Raw genomic sequence first — 18,602 nt, 5'->3', positions numbered from 1 at the left:
ACAGTCAGGAAACATACAGCCTGACTCACTATCCAGTCAGCATTTTAGAAGGCAGGCAGGCACCAGAGACAGCTTCATAGATCCTCAAAGAAATGAGTCCTCAGATAGTGACCTTGGCCCTCTCCCCTCTCCTACTCACTGTACACATATCCTCATACCTGTGCTTCTCTTTTGTAATCACCTTTTGTGGCTAAAGTTTCTTTATTCCTTGTTAGGTTTTTAGGCAAGAAAAAAAATTAATAAAACCACCAGAATCTCTCTCTCGACCTCTTCTAGATCAACCCAGTTGAGAGACAGACCCAGGAATCAGGAACATGGCAGTTACAAACTCACCTTCATTACTGGTGCTAACTGGGGAATGGATGTTACACGTAGGGCCAGACAGACCTGCCAATCAGTCATTGTCACTAAGAACCAGTACCTTCTGTCAAAGTTTAGGTACAATACAATCCTGATAGCTTTGTCGCAGATTTTATATGGAATGCCTTTAGTTACCACTGTTTATTCCCATCAGTATAAATTTTCATTTTAAAGCAGTGTTTCTTCTCTACTGAAGGTGTATCAAAAGGTCAATTTTACCTAGCAAATGGGCTGGCCTTTTGAATCAAGTGTTCTTAACCTGGTTCACGTCTTTTGTGGTATTAATTTACATAAACTACCATCGTTATTAGGCAAAGTTAGAGTCTAAATATTCAGATTATAAAACCATGGCTAGAGATTACGTAACTAATAAATCTGGGCCTTGTAGAAGGCACTTGATGGGAAAAGAAGATGACTGAGCTCACAGACTCTATCATTTCCTGAGGTTGGCCCTCTGCATTTGGCCACAGTCAAAACAACATAAAAAATAGAATTTAAGCATACTGATGTGCTGCCAGGTACCAAACACACTCCAGTGTATCGCTGCTATCTTTCTGGTTTAAGAAAGGAAGGGTAACACGTCCTTCCACCAGTGGAAATACACTTTTGCTAAATTAAAAGATTATTATCCTGACGATCGAATTTCTATCTCAGCCTAAATTCAAGATCTCAGCAAGATCAATTCCACAGCTACAAAGTCAGCTGTAATCTCAGTCGCTGCCTCTTGCTGGAGCTCAAACCTCAGCTGATGAATTGCCAAGGCATCCAGGCTGCCTGTGCCCTGTGTGGAGACTCTCAATCTATCCCAGAGGCCTGTAGAACTGAAGACAGCTGAACTCAAATTATATTTTTATTTCATCTCATTGTAAACATATAGATTTATGTAGGAAAGAGTTCATACGGTCAAAAATCAATTTCTTTTGGTCATATCACTTGCTCTCTAAAATGTGAGGTTCTAAAATCCTACTACTGACAAAACACAGGAAAATGTTATTATAAATAATTCTTCATGTGTTAATGTCTCCAAATAGTCGCTTATCATGGACACTTCACATGTATCAGAGCACATGGCTTACAAAATTTGATGCATTTGCAACATTAAATTTTCTGTTTCTACTAATCCGCATGTTAATTTTCCATTTAATTACTTTCATGTTAGTTTTCCATTCAGTCCATAATTCTACAGTGCTTCATGGACCAATATCTACTAGGCGGAAAGTAAATGAAACTTCGCTTCTACAATTTTATGAAAGCTTGCTTATCCTTTGTTTTACCCATTTGTGGTTTTTGGCTAAGAGTTTGAATGCAAACTGTTAATTCCTGGACTATGTATAAAATCTATATATGATACACTATTTAAAATATCAATCTATAAACTGAGCACGGTAGCTTAGACCTGTAATCTCAGCACTTGGGAGACTCAGACAGGGCAATCAAAAAGCCAGTCTGGGCTGCATAGTGAGTTCCAGAATAGCCTGAGTGACATAGTAAGACCCTGTCTCAGGAGAACAAAAAAGGATAACACCAATATAATGCCATTTGATGGTACAGATTGATTAGAATGAATGAATTATGCAAAGGGCAATTTTTGTCCATTGCATTTGCATCTATAATTCTGAATAACAAAATTCAGATTTATCAAAAATCTAAAGCATTGAATAGCAAGGCCCTAATTCCATTTGGAAGTGCAACATCACTTTTGGGCAGTGTCCTTTGGCGATTTGTCCTTGTGTTGGCATGCGTCTGTTCTGGGCTGGTGCTGAGTTCCTCCTGCTCTCGCCTCTCATCCCCATGGCAACCAGCACTCTTTAGGGCTTCCTGCACTACACACAGGGCAGGCAAAGGGGACACTTTTCTCCTCTGAAATAACAGCACTGTTGGACTCTCCAGAGACAAACAAGAGGAACTCTACTTCCACAGGAAGCACACATCTGACCACAGTTCATTTCACTCTGTACCTTCCAGGGGAGGACGCTGACATTCGGCCACTCACCATGTGGAGTGGAAGAGAAAGAGACAGGGGAAGAGAATGGAAAATAAAGGGCGGTGGGGGGGGGGGACCGGAAACCTGACTTTTCGTTTTGCTTTTGCTCTATGAGCTCTGTCTACCTTCCACCAAATATTTTCCCAAGGTTGCAGGGAGAGGTAATTTAACACAGATTTAAGAATTATTGCCTGTATAAATTTCTCCTACTGGCAAATAAGTGGCAGTCGCTGGTTTCAAACATTTCTGGAAAGAGAACGAATCAGATTAGGAGTATCAAATTTAACTTGTGGATTCCCGGGTGCCCTGCCATTCAGTGTTGAGCCCAGTCTGAGGATGTGTTTTAGCTGTGGGGCAGAGAGGTAGGGCCACTCTGAGACCCGTGTCCCCTGGAAGTTGCACAGTTAGCTAATAGCACGCTTTTTTCACTCTCCCGCTCGGCTTATTTCATCTTCCCAACCCTCCACCGCTGTTGGTGTATGATCATGGCCTCCTGCCAACCTACCAGCCTTCGATCCTTCAGTTCCGACAGGTCTCACACCCTGAGCCACGCATCGTACCTGAGGGACAGCGGCATGATTGAGGACACGGTTGTGATTCCCAGCCACCAGGTACTTGACTTTCTGCCTTCATGTCTGCTTTCTGGACAACTTTTTCAAATGTCCTAATACCACAAAATATCCCGAGGGAACCGGTTGGGGGTGGAGGTCTAGAGGGAGAGCAAGAAAGAGAGAATGACTAAAAACAAACTTCATTCTTAGCAACAACAACAAAAAATTAGGGTAAGAGATTTGAGGGTGTCCTACAATGTGGCAAATGTTCACTAGATTTTTTTTTCACTGAGCATTTTCCCCTCTGAAATAATATACTGCTTCTTTCTTCAGCCGTCCTGAGTTCCTCTATGGAAATTTTATGTAAAAATTTGTGTTGTGTAAATACTATCTCCATTATGGGAAAAAAAATGAAGCAGGACATGTTTATATGATGAATGGTACGTTGTAAAATACATTTTGTTTGCAGTATTTAAAGTAGCTATGAGAAAAGGTTTAAAGTTTATTTAGGAATCTTTTCACTTTAGGTATAACTTTCTTGCTTTTGATGGATTGGATATAGAGAAATAGACAAACAGCGGTTCTCCTCAGAATACTCTGCTATCATACTATAAGGCAGAAGGGAATGCACTAGAAGAGATGATCTAATGTTCTTAAATCATAATTGTCTGCCATAGCACCTCTTGTTTGGTGCTCTTTCGGAATCCATTGTATTAGACTTGAATTTTGAAGCTGTATTTTGCATTAAATCTGACGTCCTTTGTATGTAGGTGTCAGCCCTAGCCAAGGAGGCAGAAAGGAATTCTTATCGTCTGAGCTGGGGCACTGAGAACTTAGACAACGTGGCTCTTTCTTCCAGTCCTATTCATTCAGGGTGAGTGAATCAATATTATGTATCCAGATCAAGAGGTAAAAAGAGATGAGAAAAGTCACAGCTTTGTCCAGTGGCTTCAGGGGATGGTTAGCTTACCCAGGAGGTGACCTTTGTTTCAACTTGTGAATAACATTGCTTTTTCCACCATGGTTCCAGCTGCACCAATGAGACAGCAAAATGGGGCTGAATTCAGCATGGACAACTAGTGTTTTAAAATAATGTGTAGCAGCAGTTTGCTAACTGACTGGAATAGAGTGGCCTCCTCGCTGATTGTGTACAGTCCTTGAAGCCGTCTTTTAAAAAGAGGCTGGGCCAGCTGCTTGTTTGAAAGTTTCAGTCCCCTAAAATTGAATGGCTGGCCTTTGAAATAAATACCTTCTGTCATATATTGATGCAGTGAAAATAATGGTCACAGCCACACACATACACAGATGGATCCATACATTTTGTTAGGGATCTAAATCAAAAGAGTTCACATCCAAGTAGTGATTTTTCTCAGCTGTCCTTTTAATGCCCTTCAGACAGTGCATACAACATGGCCTGCTTGGGCCACACTTCGAAAAGCACTCCCCAGCATTCTTAAAGTTTTAGAGATTCCTTGGGGTGTAAGAATTCAATTAAATATAGTGCATATTTCTTAAAGAATTTTAAATATAATACTTTCTGAATTATTTTTACCCTCACATTTTAGTAATATTATAATTACATATAAATCCTCATTTTTTTTATTTAAGTGAAATTTCTACCCATATTTTATGTAAAAAATGGAATACTTTGGCTTCAATGTTCATCCCAAACTCCTTATGTGTAATCTCTATAACTGTTTTGATCATGGGCCCTTTCTTGTTCTTAGTATTTTAAAATAAACCTCCTTCCAGGAAAGTACTCCATGACACTGTAAACATTTTGGACTTTTTAGTCTAATAGTCTACTAAATTCTATTATATAAAATTAGACAGATATTGGAAATAAGCATCCTATTTTCCTTGTTAAGTTACTGTGACTAGTTCTTGGTCCAGCAAGACTTGCTCAGAGGAATTAAAAAGGATTAAACTCCATTCAAGTTTAATTAATATTTTAAGTGTAAAATGAAAAAAATTAAAATCTCTATTATAAATTGGTAAAAAAAAAATAGCATTACCTTCTGCTACTGAGGTCCCCACATGAAGAGTAAGGGAGAAAAGAGGTCTGGACCTTGATGATTGATGACAAAAGAGAATCCGGACTCCATATCACAAAATAAAGACACTATTTTAGGTAAAATGTAACTAACTACCAAAAGCTGAATTTTTTTTAAAAGAGTAAATGTTACAGTAATAGCTTGGTTTTCAGATTAATTATTAGACTTAAAAAAAGGAATTCTTAAGCTTTTTACTGAAGGTCAGGAAAGTATATTAGTACATCAATATCCAATCTGTTTCACCAAACCAAGTAACATGTATGAGTTATAATGACTAGATAACGGCCTCATCGTGGTTGATTACTGGTATTGAAGCCTCAGCATCCAACAGCTAAACATTTAATTCGTTAAGATATGTACCTTTTTAAAAAAGATATGCACCTATAAAAATTGGTCTATAGCAAACCAACTTTTCTGTATTTTCAAACATTTGTTATACTGATCTCAGTTACTCAACACTGGCTGTATATTGAAATCACTGTGGGGTTTTAAAGACATTGATGTCCAAGCCACATCTCAGGCCAACTATGACTGCATTTTTGTTCTCAGTCTCCTTGCGTTGGTGTTTTTGTGAGTCCAGGTTTGGGGAAACTTTACTCAGTAAAGCCTCTATTATCAGGGAGAGTAGTTAGTACATACCTGGTTCTCTGGAATGTTCCTTATTTCTTCCACCCACTTGTATCTTCATTTTCCACACATATGCCAAACTCTACAAAGCACTAGACTCCCTGTCAGCTGTCAAGAAAAGCAGATGAAGAAAACCTAGTACCACCCCTTTCAGGGACACTTCTAGGGAGTGTTCTATGGAGTCAAAAGATCATGTAGCCTAGAGAAATCTGATGGGTAACACTATGCCTTGGCATCAGACTGATCTGAACCCAGACCTTGATATTGACTCTCTCTATGTGGCAGTGGGCACATTATGGAAAAAAATCTCTGAGTTTCTGTTTATTTCTCTATAAAATGAGTGTTATAAATTTATTCCATTGGGGAGTTTTAAAGAGCAAATGCTTTTAATATCATCAGACTTTACTTAGAAACAATAAGTATTCAACAGAATATAGCTTTTACCATTTCTACCTTCTCCCTGGACACATTCCACATTTCTCACAAACTCCAAATCAGTTAAACAAAATGTGCCCCAAGTCTTCTAGATGACAGTATAAGTGGATTCAGTCCACGATGCCAATATGGCCTTGTTTCTACCAGATAGCATTATCTATTGGTGTCTCCACTGTAGTGGTCACACAAACATGGGGTTACAGATGACCGTAGTGAGAGGGAAAATTACCCTTGAAAAGTTAGGATCCCAAGAGCTGTGGTGTTTGAAAGTGACATTCATATTCATGTATATGAGTAATGTTCATCATATCTTAATGACACTGATTTCTTATTAATCCACTCATCATATATCAGGTTCCTAAGTAGTAGCTATTAGATATTTTTCAAGAGTCTGAGTTTGAATCCACTTAAAATGTAAGGAAAAGGTGACTTTTAGGTAAGGTGAAGAGAGTTGGTGATTTTATCTACCTTAGACTACATGAAGATAATGCTGTCATTAAATTCGTAGTTGTCTTAACTTCAAGTTGCATCTTCTACCACTAATCAGTACTGGTAGTTTCCTTTCCCTCTACTTCATTTTTAAAAGATGTCCTTGGCTGAGAATAACTAAGTCAGTGATTAAACTCTGCTTCCTGCATAGGTAAATTCAGTATCTGGACAATTGAGAGGCTCGACTTATTATTATTTGAGTTGCTTGACTGACTCCTAGTGAATCTAAGAAACAGTTATTCTTAGAGGCTCCCAATTAAGATCATAACAGTAAAGTTTGTACAACAATGTGAACTTCATGATTCTTTATAATTACCTGTGTGGATAGTGAATTGGCTGATATAAGTCAGTTTCTGCCAATAGTTAGTTTTTTATAACTCACTTTATATATTGTCACTCTGAAAGTCTTTGTAATGTTTTAATGACAGCCAAATGCTATTAATTAAATGCCAACTCATGAGGTGTTAGAATATGCCACAGTAAAATAAAACCCTGAGAATGTGATATTTTAAAACAAGCTGAAGACAGTTTTGTTGTGAACCTTGTACTACACACACACACACACACACACACACAAGCCATGAAAGATGTATTCAAAACTGTTTGCTCAAATCACAGAATGTTCGAGGCAGAAGGCAGCTAAGTATCTTTTGCATGGGACAACATAATGTAAATGCTTATGGAAGCACTTCCAGTGTTTAATTTAGCTGTTCATGTTTTGTAAAATACCGTGGGAGTTCCTTTAGATCCACAAAGGCTAATTCTTTTAGATGAAGATGATTGTTATAAAGTAGCAAATCAAGACTGGATTTCTGGTTCATTGAATAAAATATACTTATGTATGTCAGGAAACATTGGAACCTTAGAAAACCCTGAGGGGATAGGGTTAAGGAAGCATAGACACCATGGATAAAAAAGTAGTGAAGAGTAGGGCTATAATGTGGGACTAGACATTAGGTATGGGGAGGAAGAGCACAATGCTCAAAGCAGACAGTGATGTTGGGGAGAAGCACTAAGACCATGTTTGCAGAGTTCTTTATTACCCACTAGTTGGTGATCAATGTTACCTACTTTGCAGTAGACTTTATGCTCTATCTGTCACAGAAGCTATCGTTTAAGTTGTTCCTTTCCTGTTTGTGTTTCTTCTGCTATAGCCCAACAGGGAATTATCTTAGCTAATAAAGCATTAGAAGAAGTACAAGTGGACAGCAGTTGAATCAAAGCTACATCTACAGAATCCAAGACTTTATATTTGTCTTTGTAATATCACTTGGTGTTTTCTAGCTTCTTGGACACTTAGTCTTTGCTAAGTGTCCCCACAAGCCAATGCTAACCAAGACTTCACTTCCATATCGAGTGATTATGTGACTTCCCCAGGTTCCTAACCTGGGAGGAGCCATGAAGGCCCCAAAGCTCGTTCTTCTCTCAGTTTGTACAGAGTGACATTTCGGTTGTATTTGCATAGAGTGATATCTTATTTGTATTTCCATCTTTTTTTTTTCAGTGAATACTATGTGGGTATATGAATTAACTATTTCAATCAAAGTCACATCTGATTTCATTCTTTGTATTTCACTTATCCACTCTTTCTCCGTGCTAAAGTATCTATTCTGTTGCAGCCGCACCTCTCCATGTCTTGATCGTGACAACAGCAGGTGAACCTCTGCGTAATTCCTTCTCTGAACATGTCCCTGTTCTCCTCTCCTTCACCATCTCCTTCTGCATACGCCCCACCTCAGGATGCTTTAGTGCTGATGATATCTAGTGAAACATATACAGAGGCTAATGTTCTCCAAATCAAGGCCAATGCTCACTTTCCCTGTAAAGGGAAAATGGGTATATTTAATACCAGTAGGTATTAGGTTAGCTGGATCAAAATTAAATGGACTCTTGTCTTGGTCATGGCCTCCACATCTCAGCTTCTTTTGTGAGGAAAAGTGCTACATCCAATTTAAATCCTATGCCCCCATGATTATGCTAATTGGAAGAGCTATTTTGAGTTTTTATTAAAGGTTGCGATTTTCAGTAGCACCCAGACCTTTTCTTCTTTATTTTGCTTTTATCTTGCTTTATTCTAGGTGAGCCAATGGCTAAGGGCTTATTAATAGTACATATCCTTGCTACCTCTGTTTTAAGTCCAACCTTTTGATATTTTGGAATTGTGCTGTGGAATGACTTATCCTCAGTCTAAATATAGCAATCATTCTGTATTATTTAGATGAAGTTATTTTTAAAGTTCCCTTTGGGCTACTGATTATAGTATTTTTATTCTTTGGCCATTCATTATGATAATATGGGTTAGCCCTCTAAAATAAGACAATTCTATATTTTCATTTTTTAATGTTCTAAACATCCTTTTATGTCTTCTCAGTCACATTCTAAATGCTGTATTTCTATTCATGAGCACGGTGATTGGTAAACAATTATTGAATGGTTTGAACAAATTTGAACCACCCTTTTTGGTGTCGTTTTTTATCCACGCTTTCGTTTGTGGGATTTGGAGAACTAGGAAGGGGCTGGGGCATGGCGGATAAGGAAGCTGCTGGTGTGGCTTCAAACAGCACCAAGAGTCAGAGAGGATGTCAGCCCTCTGCTGTGTACCTGGCATCACTGAAGCACCCTGATGAGTCTTTTCTCCTGTCTTTCACCCAGTGACTAACTCCGAATGCTGCAGTCTCCTCCCTGTTCCCAGCCCATGGTCCTAGATGAATTAAATGGAAATTTTAAGTGTCAATAACTTTGGGGGTGGACAGTACAGTCTTTTTAAAAGTCCAAATCCTTGTTTTCTACTGTCTCCTCTGAAGCATGTACCCGTTTAGCTAATCAAATTGCATACTTATCAACAAGTCCTTTGCCTAATAAAAGTGAATTGCGTTTGCTTTTATTCCTTTTTAAATTGTGAAAACATGGTATCTCACAATTTAGAAAACTTCAGAGTTTCTACTTTGCATGACTGCTGTCATTTGAAGAGTCAGATGCATCAGAGCCAATGTCCCCTGGTTATCCCTCCACTCCCGTGTAGTCTCAAGTCAATGTCTAATGCAGTATGCCTACACATTTTCAAGAAAGTATTGATTTAACCATGGGTCAAAAACTATATTTATTGGAGTAGTAACAGTTTGCTTTCCAATTAGGAATTCCTCCAGAGCATCTAAAATCACATATTTACATAGGTTGTCTAATCTAGTTAGCCATTAACTGCAACAAATTTGTAATACTAGGCAGTAACTTCAGAGTTTATTCACCCAAATCTCTTAATTCATGTATAAGAAAACAAAACCTAATGAAATTGTCAAGTTACTTGACTGTGGTTATAGAAATAATTCAAAACAGACTTAGGAAGAACATGGTACCACAGCACCCTATGCTGTAGAGTAACAGAATTCTCACATCCTATTTAAATAGTCAATTTCATAAGGCAATTATAACTCTACAGATAATAGTAAACTCCTTAGCACAAATGTGAGTACATTGAAGGTTCTTAATAAGTTTTTTCACTGTTTTAGGTGATGTATGATATATATTTTAATGATCATGACATTAAAAAGATAAAGGCAGGAAAGAGAAGATAATGGAAGCAGCCATTTATTGCATCTATATTCTCTACCCACACATGATTGATCTCTCCATTTATCTATAAATGGTGACAGGGTCAGCACCCAGGGACTAGGAAGCTTCCATGTAACAGTGCAGACGGCAGAGCTGAACTTCAGTTCACATCCTATAGCCTTTACACAGAGCTGCCTCCTTCATTCCGTTTCCTTCAGTTCTCATTGTCTGTAAATGTTTGCAGGGCCCGCATTGTCTCATTTCTATTGGAGAGTGGAGAATTAGATTCATTCCGTTCACTCTGGCAGGCAAGCTGCCGCATTGCAGTGTTGCAGGAGTCACTCATTCATCCTCTCTCCTTCCCCCACAATCCTTACAGTGAAAAGGCTCTTGTGGAGTTAGCAGCTGCTTTATATACTGCCGAGCGACTGGTTCCCAATTCCCTTTTGCCATCCAGGTAGTGGCACCTTTTGGTGTTCTTCCGTTCTTGATGGAAATCTTCAAATGCTTCCCCAGTTTTGTACTAGAAACTGTTGGGATTCACTGGTTAGCTTGCTCGCTCTACAAGTCAGCTTCATTGGCACCGAGATATGAAGTCCAGGCAGTTTCTCCTGCTCCTTCTATATAAAGGAGAGGCTCTGGGAGTACACAATGAAGTTCAGTCTTATTAGTCATTTGATAATTCCATGATGAGTCAAATTTGCCTGGAATGTTTTACTGCTAGGCTGAGCTTGCTACTCTCTGTTCTTTCTGACTAGTGACAGGTGTTATGTCTTCCAGCCCTTTCTTTCTCTTGGCATCTTGCTATTCTACTTTCTCCCTCTTTTCTCTCACTTCCTAAGGAAAATATCTTCACTGGAATTGGTAATTTTCTGGTAGCCTGTGTCATGTCCTAAGTCACTTGGTAAAATATGGAGGTTTACCCTCTCCCGAAATTTGCCATCTTCCCATGAACTGGGCACTTTATTCTCCCAATTTGCTTTGTATTTGATTCAGTACTTAGGACTGGTTTCCAGATCACTAATGATATGGGAATGATTGCTGGGCAGTGTATCTATATGCTGCTTCAGTCCTTAAGTTCTGCTGTTTTGATTTCTCCTTGTTCAGTCTTTCTTCATACAATCTTATCACTTTTAAAAATATTGTTTTGTTATATTCAAAGTCTTGGTTTTCACAATCTCTCATTTTCTACCAATCCTCTACCCAGGGAGTTAAATACACCAGATCTCCCAGTTCAGCATTGACGTATGGGGTAGACCCTTTAAAATTAGACATAGTATTATCCAGCAGCTTTGCTACATCCAAATGTAGGGATTTGAGTGAGGCTTGATTGTAATAACTGGCAAGACATCAAAGAATTCCCTTGCCTCGTGCCTTGCTCTCTCTGATCTCGGTAAGTACACATAACTCGTCATAGCCTGCCTTTTCACTCTAAGATTCATTCATCTATTCAAAAATTAGTTTTGACTCCTTACTGTGTGCTGAATCCATACTATACCGAGTACTGGGGGGCAGAGACTGCATCCACTATCGTTACAACAGCTCTTAGATAACACCTTGGTTAGGTGACAGGTCGTATCTCATTGGCCAGGGAAGTTAGCAGGTCCAAGCAGGGAAGAAAGCGTAGATTGACATCTTGGCTTAGAGTGTGAGATTCTTGGCACAGCTCCTGACATTTATGGTAGGGTAACAGATCACACAAAAGGATCATGGAAGCAGAAATCAGGGAGGAAGTAACACACAAAAAAGAGGGATTCAGTGGTGCTATGCCAGGGAAAGTCATAGAATACATTAAGGACATAGCTGCTGATTCTGTTTTGAGGGTAGACCACCAGAGTCTCCTACATGTTCTTTTGGGTAGAGAATTGGAATAAAACCATGAAAATATAAGGGCCTGGGCCATGAGTGCAGGAATTTTGTTACTGTCTTCAAAAGACATAGATACTATGAGGGTTTGTAACATTAAACAGACATGTTATAATAATCCCTCCTAGTTTTAGCACTTTTTTTTTTTTTTTTTTTTTGCTCTTAGTAACCTAGACTTGAACAATTCACTAGGTATGGTGATACATTTATAATCACAGAACTTCAGAGGTAAAGGCAGGAGGGCAAGAGTACAAAGTTAATTTCCTAAATGTAGAAAGTTTCAGGCTAGTCTGGACTACTTGAGATCCTATCTCAAAATGTTGATGAGGGAGGAAAAGTCAAAGGAAATAGTGATGTTAATTATAAACAAGTTGGAAATATTACAGTGAGTCTGGAAACCATGCTAGTTGAAACAGCAGCATTTTCCTACTTTTAAGTGGAAATCAATATAAATGTACTCAAATAAAAATAATAGAGGAACTCGGGAGGCAGAGGCAGGCAGATCTCTGTGAGTTCGAGGCTAGCCTGGGCTACAGAGTGAGTTCCAGGAAAGGTGCAAAGCTTCACAGAAAAAACCCTGTCTTAAAAAACCAAAACCAAAAAAAAAAAAAAAAAAAAGAATAATAAAGGAAGATCTGGAAGTATTTACAGTTCTTCTTTGGAGTGAATGTGTAGATTTAAAAGTCAGAAAGAAAACATTTCAGAATTCGTATTAAAGAAAAGTTACAGCCTTCTTCCCATTGGGTTTTGATAGCATCCAGAACATCAGCAGTTAATGAAGTATGAACTGTTGCTTATATGTAGCAGCTATTGCCCCTCCTGAAAACTCGACAGCTAGGGGAGAATGGTAGGCCTAGCCTGGCTACTGCATGTGGGAGGACTGTGGCTCCTGTGGTCTCATGCTGCATGACGTGCTTCAGAGGGTACTCTGGGCTCCTCCGCACCCATTTCTCTTACTAGCAACAGGTTTTCTGTTTAATGGCATGTCTAATGCATTCTGTGTTCTGCCGCGAAGAGGATGCTATGATACTTCACTCGCCTAAAAATAACATAAGTGTATTGTGTTTCTATCCCACAACTTACTTGGATGGAATACCTTTCAAACGTTTTCAGTGTTGTCATGGAGGCAATATCTAGGTGTGTTGATCCGGCTTGGTGCGGTTAGCAGCGGATCTATGAAACACCTATATGTTGCTTTCATTGACTTGTTATAAAAACTTTGCAAATGAAATGAAAATGGGAGAACATTGGAGTGACTGTGGAAGAACCTGCATACTGTTTATACATGTCCTTGTGTATGTGTCCCGGTCAACTAGATTGTTGTGTTACTTAACTTTTGCTCCTGTAGGAGATGCATGCCCAAGGGACTTTGGTGAGTGTCATGACTAATGAAGTCATAAGCATTCTAGCTAAGCTGCTTCAGGATTTGGAAGAAACTCCAGAGTTTAGATACTTTCTCTTGGCACACTCAACAACCCTAGCCACTTGAGATTACCATTCTTTTCATCACGACTGATGAGCAATAAAGAAGCGAAAGTAACCAAGATGCTTTTGCAAATTTAAATGATTTTTTTTTCACCTCCAGTTCATTATAATGTGGGGAAAATCATGCCATGCAAGTACCTCTCTATCAGTATGAGCTCAGGCTTCCCAGGCTGGACTTACAGAGCAGAGGGCTCTTGATTTGTTTCCACTATTCACCCTCTGTTGCAGTTAGAATGGCTTAGTGCAGAGACCTCTTAAAAGTACAAATATCACTTTAACCAGAAAATCGGTTCTATTCCAGTTTTCCCATCTTGTAACCAGTTACAAATCTGCATCCTGGAATGATGACGCATTGGCACAGATCTGACCTTAACAAAAGGTCTTTAAGGTTGCTTTTCACTCATGAGATTATATTAAAATGAGCTAGACAGATGTAATCTTGAAAAGTTAAGTTGAATTAACTTAAAACATATGTCATTTGGTCTTTCCTGTGTGATCTAGCATTATATTATTTGAACACGTGAATTACATAGGGCATATAAGGAGACAGAAGGCTTGCCCACATTCTTGCAATTTCATTCCAGTTACTAACAAAAATTGGAATTATTCTTCAGTAGCATATGAAGATTATACAGTAAAACAAAATAAATAATACACATATACATACTAGTATAAAATTTAAAAATATTTTCCCATAAGGCATTTACATTTAAAAGAGTTGTTCTGAGAAGAAATAAACAGTATAGAAAAAAAATTAACCTCACAGAATTTGTTCATCTGCTGTATTGCTTTGAAGCATGCCTAATCTTCTCTTCCAATTTTCAGTTTCCTGGTCAGTTTTATGGTGGATGCCCGTGGTGGTGCCATGCGAGGATGCAGACACAATGGGCTCAGAATCATTATCCCACCTCGGAAATGCACAGCGCCAACCCGAGTCACCTGCCGCCTAGTGAAACGCCATAGACTGGCGACGATGCCACCAATGGTGGAAGGGGAAGGCCTGGCCAGCCGCCTGATTGAAGTGGGACCTTCTGGAGCTCAGTTCCTTGGGTAAGGGTTTCCCATAAGCCTCCTCCTTAGTCTCCGATGGGCTTGTGCCCTCTACCCAAGACCAGTGGGATGGAACGCCAAAGGTATGTCAAGCCATTTTGAAAAAGGATAGGCTCCTGTGACATTTTTAAAAAATGGGAAATAGTGCCTTGATGCCTGACTTCACTTCCACGTTCCCATGATAAGGCATCAGTGAGTTAAACATGCAGGTTGCTAGTGGTTTTTCTTCTTGGATGTGGGAATAGCTGCCAGATTCCCAATGGGATAACCATGTGTTTTAGACACTGGTAAGTATCTCTTTTTCTTGTCTGAGACTAAAAGGCAAAGAATAAAGGAAAAAAAAAGTGCTCTGTTTGAAACATAAATTTAACACCTTGTGTGGTTATGAATTCAATTGCCGCCTTCCCTTCGGACCACAATGTTGCCTTCCTGGAATGTCTAAAATGTAGTCTAAATGATTTGTGGTTTTTCTGCTACCTCCATCTTTTAAGCCACAGTGTAAGATGAAAATACTGAGATTAACCTTTGCTATTCTCATTTTGGCAATATTGAACAACAATTAGTATTTCTTCTTTCTTCTGTCTGTCTGTAAGGCTACCGTCATAGTAAGTGGCACCTCAGTGTGTCAAAAGGTGAAAAGTTGCCACTAATGGTAACAAAAGATGAGACTTTGTAGGGGGGAATAAGTTTTGAATCAGTTTGAAACAAATCAATTGTATTTAAGTCTTGGTGCTTAAAACTGTGAGAAAAATCTTCCTAGTTAGGACTCCTTCCGATTGCTGTTAATGTCATACTGGGGTGAGGATTTCTTGCTTTAGAACTCTGAAAATGTTCTAAAGCCTGTAATTTGGGGCAAATTGTTAAGAGGTTGCTCCAAATTAGGAAGGGATGTGTTCCCAGTTGTAGAAACCACCTCTCATACGTCTTATCAGACAGAGCTTTGGAAAGAGCCTGTGAAGTTCTGGGTTGCTTCAGAAAATGCCTCTATGGTTGGATTCTTTTGACGTTCTTGATGTTCAGTTCAGACCCTAACTCCCTCCTGCTCAGGTAGCCGTAGGCTTTTTAATAACCTTCAAATCTGTTGCGGAATATCTATGAAAACGGCTGGCTGCTGTACAGAGTTTTTATTATATTCCCAACAGTCTTGTCTTTCCCAAAGAGCAATTTTTCCCCTCCATTTTTTTTGGCTAGTGCCCTGGCAGTGAACCTAAGTAGGAACAGACTTGACAGCCATGTGCTCCCTGGCACACAAGCACCTCCATTGTACACTCTGGGTCTCAGTTCCTGGTTCCTTGCTCTTTGTGACCAATGGAGGGGGCAGAACCAAACGCAGTGTGAAACCAAACTTCACCCTGTGATGCTGGGGTTCTGTGGACATGGTACCTGAAGCTTACTTCTGTTCTTTCTTTCACTGCTGCTTTGGATGTGCTCAGTAAACTTCACCTGCCAACGGCTCCTCCCCCACTTAATGAGGGAGAAAGTTTGGTCAGCCGCATCCTTCAGCTGGGGCCTCCTGGAACCAAATTCCTTGGGTAGGAGCGACTTAAAACAAATTGATGGCTGCTGGCCCCCATTCTTCTCCTTCTTCTGCGATATGATTTCTCTTTTCGTCATTGTGCCCATGACATGTCCCTCTCTATGATTTAAACTCTGTATAACCTATCTTTAGTGGACCATTTCTGACCCTTGTGGTATGTGACTTTTATTTTTGAGTGACGTTTTATATCTTCTCCTTTAAAGTGCTGTGACCTTCATTTTCGTTCAAGCATGAGATTTGCCTAGTTGTACTTTGTGCTAGTCATGATGTGGTTATGATGAGTTTGGAGTCTGTCTCAAAGCAACCTGGACTCAGAAATGGAAAGCCTCTGTCTATGTTGAGGATGAATGTGACCTAAAAATCATAGGACAGTGCATGTTCTGGATCCTGAACATAATAGGCATTGGACACTATTGGACTCTAGGCTAAGTGGCTCATTAGGGCCACATTGTGTGCACATGCCTATTGTTTTCTTGAATGAAGACAGGATGAGCAAAAGCCACAAGTGCATGGCTCATGAGCACAAGTAGTCGACCTTTTTGACATCTCATTTATAACACTTTGAATTATGCAATGTATGAGCCATTTTCTTTCTTAACTCATGTTGTCATTTTGCACCTGTAGAACATGTTCTAGAAGATTGGCATACATCATAGACATGCATGTACATTTCTTTTGGTTAAATGTGCCACACCTACATTTCTCAAAGGAGAAGTTCCAGAATGCCACATGCACTCACAGAGAAATATCATTTGGCTTAAGGTAGCAGCATGTACTTGAGGACCAGTGCCCCTGAGGTGGAGTGCCACTGTGTCACCATCTGTTAGTCACTGGGCTCTGGAGGAAGGCCTACTGTGTCCCTGTCCCCAGAATGAGCAGAAATCCAGGTCACTTTGCAACAGACAGTGTTGAGGTGCTTGTCTCGGGATTGGTTATCCTGTCTACACTGAGTGTTCTGCGTTGCTATGTCAGGCCCGTGATCGTGGAGATTCCTCACTTCGCTGCCCTGCGAGGGAAGGAGAGGGAGCTGGTGGTTCTGCGCAGTGAAAATGGGGACAGCTGGAAAGAACACTTCTGTGAATACACTGAAGACGAACTGAACGAAATCCTGAATGGCATGGATGAAGGTACCTTCAGGTTAAGGGTCTAAAAGAAATCTCAGGTGGAGTCATGAATTATGCATTGCTTTTAGATCCTTTAGCTGTCTGAGTACTTGTGTGCACATGTGTTTTACTCTAGCTCATTATCTACTGTGTTCCAACCACATTAGGTTTCAATACACAATCCATCCATTTTCTTAACTGTGTTTATGTTAAATTCAGGAGAACAAAGCCCTTTAAGGTATTAAATATCTTACTTTAACAAGTATAGTCAGTACGATTCTATCTTTTAATGAAAACTAGTTGAATCTAAAACCAATAGTAGAGTGGATATTGTTTCATAACAAATAACGCTGCACAAAACTTTTAATTTACTTTTAAACTTTCTATTATTAATAAGACAGGAACATTAAGTTCATTCAGTTATTCATATGGAGATTTAGTCTAATTTCCTGTATTTCTCTAAATACCTACCCTAGAGCAACTTGTCGAGTTCATGGTCCCACCCTCTGCTGTTAGGTAATGCATTTGGTAAGTCACTGGCATCAGAGGAATATTGAAACCCAGATGGACATCACTGATGTCGATTACAGACACAAACCATGTCAGGAGACAGAATACATAAACAGTAACCTTACCCATTCACCCAGAGTTTATTACTGGACTCGTCCCCCGGAACCTAAAGAACCATATGATTTCTTAAGACCACAATAACTGTTCTTTGAGCTAACCTGGAAATTTGCAAAGAAAAGGAGTTTCCATGCAGTTTCCTCTTCATCATGTGAACCTAGAATAGCACACGTTCATGTCCACGACATGTTTGCCCTCAGACGTCCTCATCTACACAGCACTGCACAGGCACATCTGCCCCGAGATGCACTTCTTTCACACTGCTCTAGAAGGGCCTGGTTTCCCCCAAAGCGTACCTGCAAACCGCTGACAACTGATGAAAGACCCCAATATTTATTTATTTGGTGTCAGGATGGCCTTGTGTTTTAACATTAACTAAAGGGGAGCTTTGCTGCTCCCCCTGATTACTATTAACTGTGCCCGTGAGTCTGCTAGAATGTTCTCAGGAGTCACTGGCTTTAAGAGGATGGATCATTTCTTGTCTCAGTGCTGGACAGTCCCGAGGACCTGGAAAAGAAACGAATCTGCCGCATCATCACTCGAGACTTCCCACAGTACTTTGCGGTGGTGTCTCGCATCAAACAGGACAGCAACCTGATTGGCCCGGAGGGCGGAGTGCTGAGCAGCACTGTGGTGTCCCAGGTGCAGGCTGTCTTCCCTGAGGGTGCACTCACCAAGCGCATCCGTGTAGGCCTGCAGGTATGTCCCTGTGAGGTGCAGGTGAAACTGTGGGGTTTCATTGCCAGGGTTACAATTAGGTTTCCAAACGAGAGTTGAAATATCAGCTAAAGAAAGTTTTCCTGAGTAAACAAAGGCTAACACGAGAGACTAAAGATTCACAAAATTTTGAGGGTGGGGCAGGTGAGATGACTCAGGTGGTGGAGG

General features: G+C 39.8%; 1 protein-coding gene across 1 annotated transcript in view; it reads left to right on the top strand.

The window, feature by feature from the left end:
- Window positions 1-18,602, top strand: part of Ank2 (ankyrin 2) — a 218,699-nt gene that overhangs the window by 159,552 nt on the left and 40,545 nt on the right. Inside the window, exons 24-28 of the mRNA XM_059266206.1 lie at window positions 2,853-2,955; window positions 3,666-3,769; window positions 14,226-14,450; window positions 16,960-17,114; window positions 18,205-18,416. Coding sequence (XP_059122189.1) covers window positions 2,853-2,955; window positions 3,666-3,769; window positions 14,226-14,450; window positions 16,960-17,114; window positions 18,205-18,416 — 799 coding nt within the window. The remainder of the gene's footprint in view (window positions 1-2,852; window positions 2,956-3,665; window positions 3,770-14,225; window positions 14,451-16,959; window positions 17,115-18,204; window positions 18,417-18,602) is intronic.

Source organism: Peromyscus eremicus, chromosome 6 (assembly GCF_949786415.1).
Source record: "Peromyscus eremicus chromosome 6, PerEre_H2_v1, whole genome shotgun sequence".
Classification (NCBI taxonomy): Eukaryota; Metazoa; Chordata; class Mammalia; order Rodentia; family Cricetidae; genus Peromyscus; species Peromyscus eremicus.
This window is presented reverse-complemented; position numbering and strand designations above follow the sequence as displayed.